This window comes from Papilio xuthus, unplaced genomic scaffold, assembly GCF_000836235.2.
Source record: "Papilio xuthus unplaced genomic scaffold, Pxut_1.1 DF825946.1, whole genome shotgun sequence".
Taxonomy (NCBI): domain Eukaryota; kingdom Metazoa; phylum Arthropoda; class Insecta; order Lepidoptera; family Papilionidae; genus Papilio; species Papilio xuthus.
The window spans coordinates 3,287,039-3,307,900 of NW_013532703.1; the positions used below are offsets into that span (position 1 = coordinate 3,287,039).

Sequence of the window (20,862 nt, forward strand, 5' to 3'; positions counted from 1 at the left end):
CGTTCGCATTTATAATATTTGTAATAAATGTTTTACTTAAGATAGACTAAACCTTACAGTATTTTTATTACATGTCATTTGAAACATTTTACCATAGGCACTAGTTGCTTCTCACGGATAAAAGATGAAACATGTACATTTTCCTAGGCTTTTTCCATAAATTTCATTAAATTCGAAAACCTTATCTCCATATTCGTACGATTCCAGCCAAAGAGTATTATTGTGTCTTGTTATTTAAATATTTAAAGTCAAATAATAATGTGTTATCAACACAGTTTAGCACAATGTAGGCGCAATGTCACGAGTACTCAATGTTAACTCCTTCAAGGTTAGCTTAAAACTACCAGAGTTAATCTCAACAAATACGTTTAACCGAGACCAAAATCTCTCCATAAAATATATCGTCATCCCTGTCTTTCTTCTTTGTCAAAACAGAGATAACAATAAATTTTATACTGAAATTTTTGAGGTCAGAAACCCACGGTTAGTGGTATTCTAGGGAAACATGTATATACATACAACTTGTTTATAACATCAAATTATATACATTCTTGTTTTTTGTGTATGTTATGTGCAAAGCCGTTTCGCCATTTCGGCGAATCCGAGTTGCCAATTGCTGATACCTTATATAATAATATTAAAAATAATACAATAATATTTAAAATCTGATTTTCGCACGGTAAAAATATAAATAATTCTATCACAGTATCTTTATATTTACAATTGAAAGGAAAAAAATATAATTCATTAAGATTTTTTAATTATGAATAAAAATATGTTATTTATTTTAGTGGCGAATTTACAGCATACAAAATATTTCAAAAAAAGTGTTCAATCGTCTAAATTTTTATTGAAAAATCTATTTTTCAAGCATAATAAACAGGGTTGAAATGCCTTATTTACATTTTATATTTACTGTTTGCTTCAACATACACCTATACTGTAATTCTAATAAATAGTTTTGCTTTAGTAGAGCGTAAACACGTTAATTATTCCTAATTAAAGAACTATAAAATATGAAAACCAGTTGATATTTTCGTTTACAAAAATCACTAAAGCCGACTTCTTACTTTTCTTCTAACTAAATTACGAATGTAAATCACGAATTCACCATAAAAATAAAACTGTTTTTAAAACTAATCATCGACAAATTACGCGCCAACCCTGACTCCAGGCTATAAGACGTGTGACAACGGCTGACGTTTCATTCGACGCGACTTTTTCAACGGGAAAACATTGCTACGTTCTCTTTGCAAATTTAAAAATAAATCGGTCATATTTTTTTTCACAAAAGGGCATTTTAATGTTATTTTTCTAAATTATTAGTAAACTATTTTAGCATACAATAATAAAATGAATAAACTACTATTTAAATAAATTACATTCAGGATGTGCAATTAGAATTAAAAAGTTTTAGTGCCTCCGTGACTTCCGTGTAATATTTTGTTTAGAATAAAAAAATTGCCATATTAAAGAAGGATGGAAGCAAATTGGACATTATTCCCGCATATCGGACTGCGGTCCCCAAACTTAACAAACACCACCGTAAGTCTTCAGGAGAATTTTGAAATCGACCTAGAAGATACCAACTGGATTTTGACATCCTCCTTTATTATATTCACAATGCAGACTGGTAAGTAAAAAATTAAGTATAATTAAGTAAAAAAAATTAAATTAAGTCTTGTTTAAAAATTATATTTTTTATGTTTCTCACGGAAAATATTATTCTTCCTCATAGGTTAAAAGATAGAATCTAAGTTTACAACTAGTCTCATCGTCTTGTTAATTGTTAAATTGTATTATAATAAAATATCATATTTGATAAGAGCATATATATTTTTTTACGGATAAATCTTTGTCAAATGCACAATAAAGATTTTGTTTACATCTAATTACACAATATTAATTACTTACTTAGATTTTCCAAAGTCGACACGATCGCCTCAAAGATCATTAAAAAAATATTATTTCTGTTTTAGGTTTTGGTATGTTAGAATCAGGATGTGTATCTATCAAAAACGAAGCTAACATCATGATGAAGAATTTAGCAGACATCTCCCTCGGCGGTTTGTTTTTTTTATTGTTTTTATTAACATTTATTAATAATGTTACCAGATTTTTTATTTATTTTTTTATCAAAATTCAGGTTTAACGTATTGGATCTTTGGTTACGGGTTATCGTTCGGTCAGGGGACGTGGTCTAACCCTTTTGTTGGAGTGGGTGACTTCCTGCTTGATCCTCCAGTCGGCGATGCTCTTATGGGTCCAGTGTTTGCGTCATTTCTCTTCCAGTTGTCTTTCGCAACTACCGCTACGACTATTGTAAGCGGTGCTATGGCCGAAAGGTGACATATTTCTCTTAGGTGTTAACAAATTAGATCAAGAATCCAACATCCGTATGAATGTATGTCATGTGTTTAAGGTGCAACTTTAAGGCGTATTGCGTGTTCTCACTGCTAAACACTATCGTATACTGTGTGCCTGCGGGCTGGGTGTGGGGTGAGCACGGCTTCCTCAACAAGCTGGGCGCAGTCGACATCGCCGGCTCCGGACCAGTGCATCTTATTGGTAACTACACTTCTGACTCGATTAAAGTGCCCAAATTTTCACTATTCTCGAAACAACGCAGTATTTTTTTTATTCTATCTGCCGGATGTAGTCTTTAATTGGTCACTAAGAAAGGCCACGTAAGGACTCTGAGTGCGGCAGTAAGTTATCTTTTAATTTATATTTAGGAGGTTCATCGGCATTCGCATCAGCTCTGATGTTAGGACCACGGCTGGGTCGGTACGCGCGAGGCACTGCACCTCTACCTATGGGCAACCCAGTAAACGCTGTGATGGGCACGTTTGTCCTCTGGTGGGGCTGGCTGGCTTTTAACTCTGGAAGCACTTACGGGGTAAACTTGTATTATCATCTTGAAGATCTCTACAAACTACAATTGACGATAAATCAGTCGATAGTAGTTAATATAATAACCTTATTATCTTATTTTCTTCTCTTCAAAAAAAACAAAAACATTCATCTAAATAGAAAACGATTTTTCAATTCAGATAAATTAGTAAAGTTGTTCCCTTTTTAGGAGTTTGCTTTTCAAAGTTAACAGAATAAAACAATTACTCATGATTTATTACTAGCGTGCAAGGTAAATTGTTGTCATTACGTGAAAATACATCTAATTTTAAAATCGCGTCGTTTAGTCCCAATCAAATTGAAATGAGCGCATTAGTGTTCTTGTAAATAGCGCTGTTTAAATACTAATTGGTAGTTAAGTCCTTTTATTATGCATCAACTTTAGTTACCTGTCTTTTATACTATAGAGGTCTGAAATTAACTTAAAACGAAGAGCTTTTGGAATTGTTTTAATGTGTGTAATTATACAATATTGAGATTTTAATATTTAACGTCACATAACCTAAAATATTATAGAATTTTTAAGTTCTATTAGCATAAATTAGTCTCCATTCTGATACATTTAAATCAAGATACAAAACAGTTTTTTTTAATATCTATAATTTCTATACGTGGATATATTTATGATACGCGTATATTACTGAAAGTTTTTTTTAATAAATAGACATGATTGTTCCTGATTAATCTTTCGTATTGCAAAAAGTAATAATTTCTAAGATAATTATAAAATAACAATTCTTTTACTTGACTTGTGACAGAATTATACAGAGTCCCTTAAAAACCAGTTTCAAAGTGGTTTGTATTGGACGAGGAGGAAACATCTTAGTTATTGTATCATGAATCTTACACTATATCTGAGGCCATTGTGACCTCGCGTGACTTTTATATCCTTAAATTTCGAAATATTTTTCATTACAACTATACTTTACTTAAACAGCTATGTTTATATAAATCTGTGGTTAACAAACCACAGATTGTAAATATCGCCTTGACATCATACCAAGGACAATTTTCAAAATCAAACAAAAAAGGAAATAATGAGAACGTATGTTCTTTATACCACATTTTTATACAGATACTAGTTGTTACCTGGGACTCCGTCCATGTGGAATTAAAAAAAACTCAAGTACTAGTTTATGTGTTCGTCCAGATTATGTTATACATGTATGCCACATTTCAGCGAGATTCATGCAGCCGTTCTGGAGATAACTTCTAACATCCAACCTTACATCTAAGCATTCGCATTTATAATATTGGTAAAATTGTAAAAGAACAAAAAATTGTTTTATTGTAACAAAGTGACGTTTTATATGTGTAGGTAAGCGGAGCGAAGTGGCAGTACGCAGCTAGAGCAGCGGTTATGACCATGATGGGGTCTTTTGGAGGCGGATGCTTCGGAATATTGTTAGTTACATTAATTATTATTGCTTAAAACATTTTGAATCTACTAGAAGTTTAATAATAATCGTGTTCTTGCAACTTTTACTTAAATATTGTAAAGATTTAATTATTTTATTTAATACAGTTACACGATGATCAAGAACAAAGGGAGAGCGGAAGTTATGGAAATGATAAATAGCGTACTGGGCGCGCTGGTTTCTGTCACTGGTAAGAACTTCATGTACCTTTCGTTCTTACCGAGGGTTTTTGAGACAGAAATCCCCGTTTAAAACATATTGTTATCCCTGTTCTGTTTGAGCTACTAAAAATGCCCTTAACGATCATTAAACAATTACTAAAGCCACAATAGCTTAGTGGTTAAAGGTAAAGTGGATCAAATGGTCATGGATTGGAATCCCGCCATCGTACAATTGTGGTGAAATATGTCCAAGTACAAGCCAAGTCTTAAAACTTATTAGTGACGCTTAACAGAATTGTTGATTTGTAAAATTAACCTAAATATTAATTGCTTATTTAAGGCGTGGTGGTACTTTATCAACATTAATCTAATAAATTTGATATTGCAGCGGGATGTTTCTTATACCGCGCGTGGGAGTCCCTCGTGATCGGTATGATAGGCGCGGCCATTGCCAACGGGAGCGCCATATTGTTTGACAAGATGCGTATTGACGACCCTGTTAGTGCCTCCGCGGTGCACGGCGCATGTGGACTTTGGGGTACACTTCTTTCTTTTTTTTTATGAAAGACACATTAAGGATATTCAATAGTCCCTTTCCACATAGGCATGGAATTTAATTAATTTCCCTTGGTAAGAGCTTATAAGATCTGATGATGACACACCGGGCATTTAATTTGGCACGTTGTTAACAAATGTATTCTTCTAGCCGACGTGCCAACTCAAGCTGCAGTATTTCATTGCATGTGGAATAATTTAAATGTTTTCTGACAGGCGTGTTGGCTGTCGGACTCTTTGCTGATAATCCTATTCCTATGGAAACGACCAATGGTCGGTCAGGTTTATTTAAAGGTATGTTTTGAATTTCATTTATTAAAATTACACTCATGGCCACTTTCAATTATTAACTTATTAGTTAAGGTTCTTCCGTAGTGTAGTTTTTATGCCCAAAATCCATCCTAAGGGACAACTTAATATATTTTGAGTTTAAGGAAACTTTTTTGTTGAAGAAACCGTAGCAGTCTCACATCCTTTTTAAACGAAGAAGACCAAAACCCTTATCATTATCTCTCTGTCATTGTCCCACGTACGTAAGGTCGGCGCACCAGGATTCCGTCCTAAATATCAACCTATCTACCGTCATCAAACCAAGTTCCTGAGTAAGCAATTGGCAAGTCTGAGTTATACGTTGGAATGTTGGATAGGTGGCGGTTGGTACCTGCTGGGCGTGCAGGCGCTGACTGGGGTGTGCCTGGCGGCGTGGGGGGCGCTTGTCACAATGGCATTGCTGTGGCTCATCGATCGAGCTCTGCCCATCCGTATGGACCCCTACAATGAACTGCTCGGCGCTGACCTGACCGAACATAGGATACGGCACGGACAGGTTGCATTGCTCACGATATTTAATGTCTGTCCCGTTCCCTTCGTGTAGATTTCGCAGACACTTTCCCCTGTCGTATAGAAGCCCAGTGCAAAGTATCCCGCTGCGTTCCTTTATAAATCCCGAATCTTCTCACTAGTGGCACTAGAGGATAACCACTAAGTCCAACCAAGTAGTTTAGTGAAGTCTCACATAACACTATCTTTCCGCCAAACGCAGCATCTTTTGAAGTTATCCTCTATAGAAGTAAATTTTATCGAACACTAAGCAGGTATTTTTCTAACCAAATTTAATTTTAGGTGGGAGTTTCCCGAGCTGTTTCAGCACTACGTCCTTTCCATAGATCCAACAGTATAGAGGAAGTTGGTGGGATTGGTGTCAATACTGGTCATAGCCTGATTGTTGATAAATTACAAGAGGTTTGATTAATTATTCATACCTACCAGTGCTTTAATCTAATGCACATTGCTTTCTGTCCTTTCTTTATAATATTTTTTTCATTATACAGGCAAAAAGGAAGAATAAAACCAGTCCAACGCCTAAATTACAAAATTACACGAACAATGCATTTGAGGGCGATAATAGCGGACAGACATTTAAAAGTAATGGAATTTTAAACAAACGCCCTGGCAACCCTGAAAACGACCTCCACCGCGCTCTTGACTCTATGGCACAAGAGATAAATGAGGCGAAACCTAAAAATGAAAACGAAAAGAAAGGTGAAGAGGAAAAAACTAATGCGGGCGGTAAACGGTTACCGGAAGATATAAAAGGTAAAAAGTTCAAAGATCTTTCAGTGACCGAACTTGAAGAATTGGGTGAAATCAACGCGAGTCAAGATCGATTCAGATATCGATATACGGAAGATGACTATCGAGACGATATATCCAGAAGTAATACGGCTAATGTTAATTTGAAATGGATTAATTAGTAAAACGTGGCTAATTTAAGTTATTTATCTCAGTTACTTTCATAAGAATTATTTAAATGAATTTGTTATTTATCTAACATAATATTCTGCCCTGTTCCTTCAATGTTACTCTATGAAAGGATGAAGTAATGAAAGATGTGTTGCCATATTTTAAAATCATAAAAATTTGCCATGATCCAAAAATTAGGTTTAAAAAAACACATATACCAAATTTTTAAATTATCTTTATATTTAAAAAATTTCATTATTAAACCAAAAAGTAATTTCTGTGGGCAAAGATTTCGATGTTTTGACAGCCTCTTTAAGGTCATATTCAGGTACAGCCAGAGTATACAATTTATATTCTTTCTGAACACCACTGGTTGTGGTATCACCAGTATTGTAGATAGAATCTGTGCTTCTCACTGGCATTATCACTTCTAACTCTTGAAGATGCTCAAACGCCTTCAGTATCACCGGTCTTGGTACTGTTTGCGTTGACGAATTTTTATCAACGAATTTTTTGTACCTACGAATAACAACATAGCAAATGTAATGAAAACATATTTGTATAAATATCATTAAATCTAGAAATAAGTTTTACGTCTTAGATATAGAGACCATTATCTTACTGATGTACTTAATACTTATTGTGGGTTTCCGAAACTAAAATCTATACAAAACTTATCGTCATCCCTGTTCATATCTTTAACAAAAGAGAGAACAGTATGTATTAACTGGAAATGTTGGTCTCAGAAGCCCAAAGTTAGTCATTAAACTGTCTATAATATAAATGATGTTCTTACCTATGTAAGACCATTTCAAAATTCATTGGTTGACCGTCAAATATATCCATGCCCTGTTTCATGGCGATGACCAGAGACAACTCTAGAATGGACAATGATTGCAACACCTTTACTCTGTGCTCCTGACCTACAGTGTTGTCTATGGTTGTAACGAAACCCGCAACGTCTATGTGGGGACTCGTTTCATTCAATCGCGATACAACTTGAAACTGAAAGAAATTTGATTGATTAAAAAATCAATATATATTAATAAAATTGTAGTGTCTTCTGTATACTATCGAAAAAAATCATATTCGTACACATGAAAAAATATTTTTTGTCGGTCTGTCAGTATGTCTGTCCGCAAGGGCGTGTTTGTTCCGGTTAAACTGATATTGACGGAACATAGACGGGAAGCATGTTTCTTTTGTTTGCATGAAATAAAGGCATACATAATAATGTGAACAAAAAGTACATAAATACAAAAAGTAACTCACCAAAATGTTCCTAAATATCTGCTCATTGACTGTAAAATAACATAACTTTTCCAAAGCATTAGCAATATCTTTATTTTCCACCAAACTTAAAATATGCGAGTTCCAATACACAAGGGAGTTCTCATCAAATTCTTGAAACTGTTTTGGATCTACCTTACATCTTGTGAACACTTTAGCTGGTACTGCATATTGTATTGTATCATCATTTAATTCTACATCCATTTCTTCTTCAGTTACTGCTAAATAGAGTTTACATTTAAAATTAAGTGATAAATCAACTATTATTGTGGGTTTTGGCTGAAATTTTTTTTTAATATCATACAGTGGGAAACAAGCTAATGCCACTAGAATTTCGCCGAAATAGCGAAGCGAACGCTGCCCATAGACATCAGTAATAACAGATGTGTTGCCAACCTCTAATTGAGTTACAAATATGTAGACACATATTGTCATCCCCTTCATTTCCTTTGAAAAAAACAGGGACAATATGTGTCAATACGAAACCCATAGGTACTTGTTAACATAAACAGTGCCAGTACATATTATGATGAAAAAAAAAACAGAACTGAGTGCACTGAATGTGTTAAAATACTTACCTACAGATTTCCTTCTACCTCCTCGTTTCTTTTTTGTTGTACCTCCACATTTTCTTGTCAAACTCAATGGCACACTTAGCAACTGGATTAATCTTACTTTATAGTTGTCCACAGGTTTTATATTGTCATTAGGAAATAAGAAGATGTGTCGATGAGAGAAACGAGATTTGACACGCTTTTCCAACATTTCCATTACATCCAATCGATTTGTTACACCTGTTTGTATGTAAAATTTAGAAATAAATGAACAAGTGTTTCTCCAAATATTGAAAACCTCCACCTATCGGCAAATAAAATATTTCTAAGGCTTACCTAATACACACATAGGTGCCTGTTTATTGTGTGTGATATCAAATAAATTATACAATAATGTCTGTGTCCTTCCACTGTGGCAGAATAAATCAAACTCCTCTAAAATAAAAATCATACTCTTACAGCTACGGTCAGCCCCACTCTGCAGGCAGCTTAATAAGAAACTAAGGTTCTCCGCAAAAGTGCCAAAGACACGATCACCAACTGCATTTTCTAGTTGCATCTTAAATTGCAAATTAAACATTATTTTAAACCAATAATGAATTACAATTAATTAGTTATTTATTTATCAAACTAAAATACCTGTGCTGTTATAGACTTCAAAGCAATCTTATCATCCTGGTGCAGAAGACCATTGAGTTTAACTATGAGACAATCACTTTCTAAGTCTAATTCACTCTCTAATTGCTCAAGAACAGTGTTGATTAACTAAAATAATAATAAAAAAATCTTTTACTAATAAAGTTGCCAAAATGTTATTATGCTAAACTAAGCTTTAGATATTAATACATTATTCTTAAGAAAAGCATTTTTATAAAGGCTTAAGGTAACAGTAACTTGTAACTTTACTCTATTCTACGTTTGAAAATAAAATACCGCAAATATAAACTTAAGTCAGAGTAAGTAGCATTCAATTTCTAAATTCAAAATAAAAGTTGTAGTTATACAGAGCAAAGTAGAACTTGATAGAGTACAGTATTTAAACATTTCAACTCACGGTTGTTTTACCGCAACCCCTTGGTCCTATTATTAAAGCGGAATGTGATTCGCCGTGTGAAATAACCCTCTTGATCAAATCATGTACATGATTTCTTTCTATTTCGTGGTCTTGAAATTGTACATTATCTTCCAATATTTTTATTTTTAAATACTTTCTAATTAGTTTTATTTTTAGAGCAAGCGGTTCGGTATCATATGTCTCACACATTTCGCAAACAACAAACTATTAAATCAAAAATTTTAATTTTGAACAAATTAAAATTCTGTACCAGTAAAAAGATAAACACAACGATAAATTTCGCGCGCTTTTGATTCTGTGTGTCAACGTCAAATGTCATCAATGTGATTTTTTTTAATTCGAAAATTGTAAGCTCTGAATTCGAATGTCAGGATATACCCAACTTAAACCCGGTGGAGAAAATAGCTGAATTACTAGAAGTAACTTAGACAAACAAATAAATAAACAACAAAATAAATTGTGTACTACTTCTAACGTTATTATCAATTCTTTTAGTTAAAGATACTTCAAACTACTAGTCGTAGTAAGCTTTATTTATTATTGAATTGAATTCGAAAAAAACAAATATCGTGTTCGTGCTTATTCAATTACTAGAAGTGCCAAATTATTAAAAAAAAGTCTGAAGTAATAAAAACTGATTGAGATCTAAACGGGTTAGACATAGCAATGATTAATGGCATACAGGTTATATGTAAATATGTTAAAAATACATAATACTACAGGCTATATTTGATTAGGCATATCATACCACGAACCTTTTAATGGGATATAGGAATAGCACAGTGCGCATGTGTCGAATGTTACCTTGCGCACTTTCAACTGAGAAGTGATCGATATTTTAAACACTATACATGAGAGTTATCTTGAGAAAATGTACATAGTCTTGTTTTGAATTTTTTTGCATGACAAAACTTTTAGCAAGAAAAGCAATTTTAAGCTAACATCAACAGCTGCTTAACAATGGCATATTAAATTTTAAGTGTTTAAGTAAAATATTTGATCTTTAGAAAATTAATCCACCCCTATTCATCTCATGTAGAATAACCGAATTACCTTGTGAAATATTGCCATCTCTTTTAAACCTATGGTTTTAAAGTATTGCACGTCCTTTTCTTGACCTTAAACCTTGTCAAATATAATTATTTCATAAAAGATTTTATTTATGTAGGATCAGATTTTTACCGGAAAAAATATTTAGAACATGTTAATCTATTCTATTGATCCTCAATATTTAATATTTTACTAAATTTAAAGTTACGTTAAACATGAAAAGTAAATAACATATATTTTTAAATAATTAAAAAAATAGTAATTCTGTGTTTCAACTAAACATTTTACCGGAGATATAAACTGGTTCATAATTGCCTTAATAGAGTGAAAGTGAACACAGTGATCACAAATTGTTAAACCAAAATTCTTACGATGTGAATGTGATTTATCAAAAAACAATGAATTTTAAAATGTGGAGCAGGTTCTAAATAATTCAATTATAATATTATTGCAAATTTTGCACATACACGAGTGATAAACACAATGTAATTTTGCGTTATATTTTTTGCTTAAAACATCCTAAGGAAAGGCTTTTAATGTTAGTAAATATAGGTAGAGTTGTATAATTTATAACAGCGTACATAATACTTTAATTCTATGTTTGTGTGTACATTTTAAATAAGGCAGTATGTTCATATGCCTTGCGAAAAATTATAATAAAAAATTCAACAATACTTTCGCATCAGAGCTCATAATTCTTCAGTTATAATTTAACTGTGTCAAGAATTATATAATTATAATGTATTATATTAGAAATGCGTGTAATTATTATCTTGCCTTCGTATGTGATTTGTTATAAAAAGTTATTAAAAAAATATTTTTGTAGTCTGTGTACGCTTCCACTTCCAATTCCATAACCAATTATCAAATCGCAAAACTCGCTTTCTCGCTTTGTTTCCATGTATCCATCGCCCACCGTGTTTTTATGCGTTTGTTTAGTGTACTTTTATAAGTGCAGTGATTTTGTTTGCAGTGTTCGTAATGTTAACATTTTATATATTAAGTGAAATACGATTTTTATTTGTAAATTAAAACGTAAGTACTCCAAGCTTTTTAAACATCGCAAGAATATTAATTTTATTCAATATGTAGGTGTTTGTTAAAATTGTTAATATTATAACTGTTTAAGGAATTAATTAATAATTTCAAATAATGGTTATTCTATAAATATCTGGAAAGTTGACTTTAATCGCTTTTAAGTGTCATTAATTTTATCACCCACGTCGAGACTGTTTAAATCATTTATATCTGTGCGTATATTTAATATTTATCGATGTCCCCACACAACACGCCTACTGATAATTTACTAAAATAAAAATCCAAAGTTTTACGAAATTGAATAAACAACATTCACAACACGCATATTTCAATTAAGCAAATAGTAATTTATTTTTTACGCATTATGTTTTCTGACAGATGTATGTTTGTATGCAATTTGCAAATATTTCTGGTTAATGTGTTTTATCTAATAACAATATTTATCTTATAATGGCTTTGGTTTGGTCAATCTGTTATTTAAGTTTTGTTATTTGTCATGCTTTTCAGTGTGCCAATTTGCTAAAAACTAGCTAACTTGTTCAATTACAGCTTAAGCTTACGTATTAATCCAATTTGACAAGCATTTTAGCAGTTTCAAGCTCATGCAACTAAACTATTAATAGATGCAAGCATATTATAATACAATGTACTTACAATGTTCAGTGTAAAAATAGACTTTGGATAATTTTTATCCTTTGCCCGTTCATAACTCAACAAGACTTTACATAATAGTCATAGGAATAATTTTGTTTCAGATAAAATAAAAATGACTGTAGCCTTCTCAATGCATTTCTTGTTTTTTAAATACTCATAGCAAAACAGAACACTAATGCGCAAACAATAACACAGAAATTTAAAAAAAAACTGACCTTAATTTTTTAATTTCAGATGTTTCTTACATCTGTAGTCATAGTTAAGTGTTGCGAGTGCCCACCGGTGGAGTACCATCCTCGCAATGGCGGAAGAGCAGGCATGCCTCGTGCGTGCGAGATCTGACTCTGAAAGCTCCTCCAAACTTGGCAGCTTTGGATCAATTACCCGCACTATGACTTATACAGAGGATAGACTGACCGGTAACTATAATTTATTGTATTTATACAGAAAACTTGGTGTTTAGGGGATGAATTCTATAAAATCTACTCTCAGTATTTGATTATGTGGTAGTAGAGACAAGTTTAGAGTTCTAAGACTCAGTAGTTTGGGCTGTCCTTTGATATGTCAGTCATATCAGTTTCGTCTTCACTATATGTAAATAGATTAATAGTTTTTAAATTACTTTTAAAGATTCATATCTTCATTTAAGGTGCTGAAGGTGCCGGTGAGCCTGGCAATGTGTCTGTGCCCACAGCCAGCCCCCCAGAGCAAGTACCAGATGGCAATGAGAGTGGAGAGCTCTTAGACTATAATGATTCTAGTGTGTTAGAACAATTCCATGAAGATGCCTTGCGACAGGTGATTCACACTTTTATGAAGAGTAAATAAGAGTTTTAGATAGTAGTTTGTAAAAATGCTTGTGATAATAAAAAAACTAGTCATTTTTATTACAATTCTGTAAACAAAATACATAATTTCCAGAGCTTGCAATGTTTAGATCTACCACTACATGTCTTTTTTAGATTAGATGAGATAACTATTGTTTTAATTGTATAGCAAACTTTAATTCTAATTCCTATCAAAATGAAGCAAACATTTTGTTTTTGGAATGCCAATGGTATGTTACAACATACCAAAGTACCTTATATGGGCCAATGTCTTAGTATGGATTATAAAAAGGTGAAGGAATGCATACTATAGAATGCATTGGCAGGGCCTATGTCCAGCAGTGGGCAGAAATAAACTGATGATTATAATATCTCAGTTATATAGTTGAACTACAAATAGGTCATTGGAATGAGTAAAATTAAGGTTATTAGTTTAAACTTCCATTATATAACTTGCAGGCGGGCTGTGGTCTATCGCAAGCACGGGTGTTACTTGCCGTAACACTGGCTATAGCGGGTGCATCCCTTGAGCTAGCTGCCATACCTTTTGTGCTGCCCTCAGCTGAAATTGAACTCTGTATACTGCCACATGAAAAGAATTGGCTTGGTATGTCGAAAATTGAATATGACTTACTAACTTTTTAATTATTTACTTATTTTTAATTTATTTGTGCCAGTACTAATCAGCCTGGTGGGCGGCTCGCTGGGCGCGGTGGGGTGGGGTGCTCTGGGTGAGCGGCTGGGGCGGCGCCGCACTTTGCTGTCGTGTCTCGCGGTTAATGCGGTGTTTGCAGCCATTGCTGCTTTCATGCCCACCTACGGCACCTTCATGATGGCCAGGTGAGTAAAAGGGAGTAACATAAACTATTAATAATTATGTGAAACACACCAGCATAGCCATGTTTCCCTTATTTACTATGGAAAAGAAAATACAAAACAATTACTTGATATTTTGCATCAAAGAATTAGAATGAATAAGGGGAGCAACACACTTTAAAGTCATATATTTTTTTCATTACCTAATACAGCCAGGCCTTTGATAATTAAAATAGCTTATTTAAAATCTTTTTTGTTTTAAAAATATAAACTGAAATAAAGGTATATCTACAATAATTTGTATGTTCAAATGTTCAGATTCTGTTCATCAATCGGCTCTGGTGGCACGGCGTCCGTGGGCTACACTTACTGCGGCGAGTGGTGCGCGCGCGCACGCCGGCGCCGCGCACTAGCACTGTTGGCTGCAGGAGCCGGCGCCGGCGCCCTGCTCGCGGCTGCGCTTGCGCACGCTGTACTGCCTGACACCGGCGCGGATGCACTCAGAGAGAATAAGGAGCACTTTAGTGCCTGGCATAGGTATATTACAAAAAAATTATAGTACTTTATAACAGAAGTCAGATAGTCTTTTTGAAATTACACAAATATACATTTTGTAACTTGAGCTGATCTCTCGGTCATTGTTAAGTACTCAGATTATTTCTATATGTGTATTTAATTTATAAAAATAACGTTATTAAAAAAAAAATTCCAGATACCTTCTTTTATGCACGTTGCCAATACTTGCGTCGTTAGTGAGTCTGATCTGGACGCAGGAGTCGCCGCGGTACTTGCTCGACGTCGGTCGGGAAGTTGATGCTATGATGGTCTATCAGGTAATTAGCAAATATTTGAACTGTGATCAATAAATTCTTCATATGGATTTAAATTATAGTTTTAGTTATCCACGTATGCGGGCAACAACAACGGTACGACTTAGGGTCCTACATGAAGCGAGTGTATCACCATCTCAAAGGCCGGCAATACATCTGCGGTTCCTCTGGTCTTGCAGATGTCCATGAGCGACGATGAAACCTCGGTGTTCCCGCTGTTCGTTCGCCCCTAACTCTTATAAAAAATAAGCTTACGTAACTTTATGTAAGATTGCTTATATGAGTAAAACTTTGTTTTGGAATATTAATAACAGCCTCTTACATAAGGTGAATGCCTCAACTTGTCTTTTCCAGCTAATAAGTATATAATTGTAATGTATGTATGTATGGTGTGGTGCAGAGCATACACAGCAGCAACCAGTTCCGCGTGTGCGGCAAGGCGGAGGTGGCGGCGGGTGCGGGAGACGCGGAGTACCGGCTGGGCGAGCTGGCGCTGCCCGGCAAGCGGCGCCCGCCCGCGCTGCACCATGTGCGACATAGTGTTAAAATGGTAAGTACAGTCACCGCCACTGTCGGTGTAACACTTACAAAAATAATATCTATTTACTCCCAAAGAGGCAAAATCTTACAAATACTAGAGAACTAGCCCTGACTATTGTGCCTTTTTATCATTTTAAGCTGTATGAGATGTTCAAACTATTATAGATTTAAATGTATACATTTGTTTTATCTAGTCTAATCGAAATTGTTAGAGTTATATGAATTACAAATGGTGAAGTTTGTCAAAAATTATTTCTTTGTTTCAGTTCTGGCAGGCATTTTTTCAACTATTTTCAAGTCCCTACAGAAGTACTACAGTCTCGTTAGGAGGGATATTACTCTTTAGTATGGCTATACAGGTAAACATCATCATTGTTTTTTGATTTTCCACCTACCTCTAAAGTCATTAATGCACAACACTTTTTAGTTTTTTTTTTTAATCATATATGCAATTTGCAGTATTACTTGTCATCGTACGTGCCGGCAACAGTGGTGTCAGCGGAGAACGAGCAATTCGAAGCGGCAAAACGTTGGATAACGAACGAGTCGTTCGTCAACGAGCATTACAACGAGACGTTGGAGAACGCACAGTTCGTGGGCGTGGCTTTCCGCGACTGCAGCTTCCGTGACATGATCGTCTCCCACGTCACCTTCCAAAACTGCACCTTTACTAATGTATCCTTCTCCAATATCATGTCTTCCTTTACAATGTTTAAGGATTCCGTCTTTATTAATAGCAGGTATGTATTTTGTAACAATCGAATCCTAAAGTTTACCTCATGCTAAGAAAGTTTACTTATGACTAAAGTTTGATGCTAAATAGGGTTAACACATCAGGCTCGTAATCGATTTGTCGAATGCCATTTTTATGAAAGTTATAAGTAGTTCAGAAACAAAGTGTTTTCGTATTTATAATGATATTATACTATCTTTATAATAATAAAGTGTGAGTGCAATAGATTTGTAACTTTGTGTCAGTATAATCGACACGGACATGGAGGTGGGGCGCGAGCTGTCCGAATGTGTACTGTCGGGGAGTGTAGTGCGCGGTATCCGCGGCGGCTGCGCGCGACACGCAGACCTGCGCTCGCACCTCGCCGGCCTGCGCGCCGAACAAGCGCACGCCGCCCGCGCCGCACTCGCCGGCGCCGCGCTAGCACTACTGCCCCACCCCACCACCGTACGACCAACCGGTACGTACATATAGCTTCACATGTTTAATCCTTGCTAAAGACCATGTGTCACGAGAGACAGGTATTACTTGCAAAACCGTCACATCGGTGGTAACTGACACACCTTACGAGACTAAATGATAAAGAAGAGTAGTCGTGACCCTCACACATGTAAACACAATGCACACAGAGAGAGAGATATAAGGAAGTACATTAGTTTACATTTAGTAAGAAAAATCTATGTTGAGAAATTACATATTACGTTTATTGCCACCGAAGTCATTTTCATAAACCGAATTGAGAACCGTGTAGTAAAATCCCTTTTCCACTAGGCTACCAGCAGTGTGACTAACTGTTGAAACTGGAGTGAAATGTTGTATCTTCTTTTCAGTTATCCTGTGCGCGGCGTGCATAGTTGTGTCCCCCTCTATCTACTTCACACGTGACGAGACGGTGTTGTACATCATAGAGGCGGTGTACAGATTGCTAGTTACACTTATATTCTACAATGTCGGACTAGATGTCGTGGATTCCTACCCTGCTAATTTAAGGTGAGATTTTACTTTAATTATATATTGTAAATGAACACAGGCAATAGTGACCGTATAATCGGCATCTTAATATTAATTCTACGTAATTCCTTCTTTTACCAGTTTTAAGTTTACTTTTATTTTATTTGTTAGACTACTTTTCCTCTGAGCTATATTCGCGGTCTCGCCAAGCTAAATATACCGTGCATTTTACCTATTACAGTAATTAGCGTTAATGGAAAAGACGTCTTACTAATAACAATATAATATTTTAACAGATGTACAGCGCACGGTCTAATACTGTCAGTGGCGTACATGGGCGGGGCGATAGTGAAGGGCGCGGGCGAGGCGTGCGCTTCACTCAGCACTCTGCTCTGCGCCCTGCTGGCCCTCGCCGCCACCGCACTCTCACTCTACAAGCGATAGGTACACAGGTATTGAAGTTGTCTAATATCTTGGCGGCTCGAAACATCGTACGAGTAACTGCTCAGAACACAATTTTAGTTATTAAAAGGATGCGGGTGATGGCAGCGCGCAGCTCTTCAGCCGCCAGGATATTTGAATCAGCTTATACAGTCAGTCGTTCAAAGTGTTTCACATACAGAAAATAACTCTGCTCTTTCTTACACAATTAATTTGATTTGTACAAAAAAAACTACTGCTATGAAGATAGAGCACCGACAGCAAACCTCACTGTACTTTATGAGTTCATTGTAGGAAGACAATTTTACCTCAGAACTCCACTAAGAGACGAAAATATCTATCAATACAAGTTTCACTAATCGACACACATATATAATGAAAAATATATCTTGGTTAAGAAATATTTTGGAGTGTTCGTAAAGTACAGGACGAAGTCACAGGCGGCAGCTAGTAGTATAAACAATATTGATCTGAAGGCTGCTTTAGATACGTGGTACATGAACAGCGTTCCACCGTATTACTCGCGATGATGCGATTGCGAGACTTGGCTAGAATCATTCTTTTATGGAAAATAATAAATGAACTTGAAATTAGTAATATGTTAATGCATTCCTAAAATCTATTTTTTAAAAGGTACAACAATTAGGCAAATAGGACTAAAACATCCGCACGCCATTGCTAATAAACCTATTTCTACTACCAAATATCAAAATCAACAAGTCTACTAAAACTATAAAAATGTATCAAAGTAATGAAAAAATGGGTTAAGTAAAAAAAAATCATCATCATCATTCATCCGAATTTACCATCACAATTATCATTATTTTATTTTAAACTTATATAAAAACAGCTAAAACACTGATATATTCGTCCGGTGGCGGCACCGACTATCTTCGAGCCCATCGGGGGCCCTTCAAGGTGAGTGGGACTGATATTATTTCGCGGACGTTCCCTGATGAAGAGCCCCCGATGACCTCGAAAATAGTCGGTTCCATCACCGGATGAATATTAGTGAGTTTTTCAGACGTTTTTATATAAGTTAATGATAATGTCTCACGAAACTTTGAATAATTTATTCATTTTATTTATCAATGGTTACATATCTTTCATGTGAAAGCTTTAATAGTTAAAGGTGAAGCAATCAGATTCTTAACTTGCCAACAAACAACCAAAGAATCACGACTGATACAAATCTAGCTAAATCATTATAAAGGCTGAAGCTAGGAAGAATATTACAAAGTAGGAAATAATAAAAAAAAGTCTCCTCATGCAAATATTCTAGTAATATCGCATGTTTCAAATATTCAAATGCAAGTAATTTATGAATAACTTTGCTAGTGGTTTTGACTTTTTTTTGATAGGATTTCTTTCTAGCAGCTATAAATCCTAATATCATAAATAGGCAAGATTTGTTTGAAATTGTAAAACTAAATTTAGTGAATCATTTTGAAAAATTTATAGGATTTTTTTTTATTATCCACAAGTAATAGGTTATATTTTTAAGTTTCATTATCAGAATTACTTGCCATAATTAGATTATAGATTAAAAATGTTTGTTGCCATATTTTTTCATACATTCCTATGAATGCAAGGATTAAAATTAATTTTGCAATTATTTTATTAAGTAAGAGAAAAAAATAAATATCAAAAGAAAACTACAATATTTCTATGAGACAAGAAAGCAATAAAATTTAAATGAAGCAATGATATTAAATATAAAGAACATAAAGAGAAAAAGATGACATTGGTGGCAGAAAAGTTGTTACTTTTGTCTTTGCGAGAACAAAACAAAATGAAAATCCTAAAAGGTAAATTCCTAAAAAGGAACGTGTAATGACACTTTTTCCTAATGTGTAATTAGTGTACATAATCAATTTTCCGGTAATTCATTAATCATTTGGCGCCGCTTAATATAATACAGATAGTAGATTAAATCATTTCTACAGTAGACCAATAATACATAACGATCACAATATGTAACAAAATCACTGATCTCCACAATCGACTGGACAGGCTACGAGCTACGTTGTATTTAGTGCCTATTTGATTGGCGCCATTTTGGCGCTGCTGGTAGCGGTGGTGAGGAGTCGAACTAATAATAAAGATGTAAACTGTCAATAACATCAACAGTGCTTTTAATTTGGAACAGAACAAAAGCTGTCATTTCCTCTTGCCCACCTGTCCAGTGATATAAATAAGTGAGCCAGATTCATCCGATGTTTAATTTTGTAGTGTTGACACTGAGAAAATACTTTTATCAATTATTTCGCAAGGTTTAGGAAGAAAACTAGAATTGGCTATATTCTATAGTGACCGTTGTTTTCTGTGTGATGATTTAAAAAGATAATTTACCCGAAGAAATAATGTGCAGAACAAACAATAAGACATTATTAAAATTATTATTACAGACTACCCTATAGTAAAACTTCTTATGTACTAGTCACATGATGCAGTAGTCAACATTTAAATGATGAAATAAACTTACACTCCTCTAAATACTCTATTTTAAGCAAAAAAAATATTATAATTCCATATTTTATTTGGAAAAAGCATCAACGATAGATGTAAAGTCAATTGTTTCCGTACAAATGGGTAGTCTGGAAATTTGTTAAGGCTGAACATATCTTAGCAGAGACAAGTAAAACATGGTTGTAATAAAACTTTTATACAATAATAATGAATTAGTCGTATGCTAGTAGATTAAAAAAATAACGTACTTTTCATAAGTTGTTTTGTAGGTGTGCATATTTGATGTTTTCGATTAGATATAAATGATTTTGGTTGTCTAAGAAGTTTGTATATAAGCCTGAGATAGTCCACAGATTTTTTTAAAGCTTTGAAACGTTGAATTCGTTTTACAACTGAAACAATAATGCATAAACAGACAGGTCAAACAAATTTACATCGAAATATTTATCATCAATCTTTGTTACTTGCTGTGCAATTATAACATGAGAATAAGTCTTCATCGAAATATCTAATAGGCTATCTATACCTAGCTATGTTTGAAGCTATGATCTTAGGTTAACCATAATGCCATATTTTTCGTTTAAGTAACCACATTCATAATATAGACTGCTTTTTTCCTATAAAAGACATTTTGGATGTAGAAATAAATTAGTATTTAGCTGTATTTCATATTTTAATAACACATTATGACAATATGCTACTGCCCGAGTATTTCACGTTATCTACTGAATTATTGTATCATCGTAAATAAAATGCTTTAGTAGTTTTGTAATTTACGTCACAGATTTGTCTCTCAAGTTATTA

At 34.3% G+C, this 20,862-nt stretch overlaps 3 protein-coding genes across 4 annotated transcripts; 2 read left to right on the forward strand and 1 right to left on the reverse strand.

The window, feature by feature from the left end:
• The first annotated feature begins 1,413 nt into the window (after positions 1–1,413).
• On the forward strand, positions 1,414–6,822 carry Amt (Ammonium transporter). The gene is made up of 12 exons (XM_013320548.1): positions 1,414–1,633; positions 1,980–2,066; positions 2,147–2,345; positions 2,423–2,568; positions 2,736–2,899; positions 4,232–4,317; positions 4,439–4,521; positions 4,881–5,030; positions 5,264–5,341; positions 5,695–5,873; positions 6,170–6,289; positions 6,379–6,822. The coding sequence occupies exons 1-12, from the start codon at positions 1,480–1,482 to the stop codon at positions 6,799–6,801; spliced, it is 1,869 nt and encodes a 622-aa protein (XP_013176002.1). The 5' UTR covers positions 1,414–1,479; the 3' UTR covers positions 6,802–6,822.
• Positions 6,823–7,007: 185 nt separating this feature from the next.
• Orc4 (origin recognition complex subunit 4) lies at positions 7,008–10,002 on the reverse strand. 2 transcript variants are annotated; one of them, XM_013320512.1, is made up of 7 exons: positions 9,689–10,002; positions 9,274–9,399; positions 8,971–9,193; positions 8,659–8,874; positions 8,063–8,298; positions 7,587–7,795; positions 7,008–7,309 (listed from the first exon to the last, which is right to left on the reverse strand). In XM_013320512.1, exons 1-7 carry the CDS (start codon positions 9,896–9,898, stop codon positions 7,033–7,035), a joined length of 1,497 nt encoding a protein of 498 aa, XP_013175966.1. In that variant the 5' UTR covers positions 9,899–10,002; the 3' UTR covers positions 7,008–7,032. The 2 variants fall into 2 exon arrangements, with proteins under 2 accessions (XP_013175966.1, XP_013175964.1); XM_013320510.1 differs by having other exon boundaries at positions 8,063–8,301.
• Positions 10,003–11,538: 1,536 nt separating this feature from the next.
• Positions 11,539–18,389, forward strand: LOC106124937 (synaptic vesicle glycoprotein 2C). Its single transcript, XM_013321975.1, has 13 exons — positions 11,539–11,794; positions 12,686–12,870; positions 13,101–13,249; positions 13,738–13,885; positions 13,956–14,118; positions 14,413–14,631; positions 14,807–14,927; positions 15,325–15,474; positions 15,731–15,823; positions 15,924–16,204; positions 16,443–16,657; positions 17,028–17,187; positions 17,445–18,389. The coding sequence occupies exons 2-13, from the start codon at positions 12,753–12,755 to the stop codon at positions 17,590–17,592; spliced, it is 1,965 nt and encodes a 654-aa protein (XP_013177429.1). The 5' UTR covers positions 11,539–11,794; positions 12,686–12,752; the 3' UTR covers positions 17,593–18,389.
• The last annotated feature ends 2,473 nt before the right edge of the window (positions 18,390–20,862 follow it).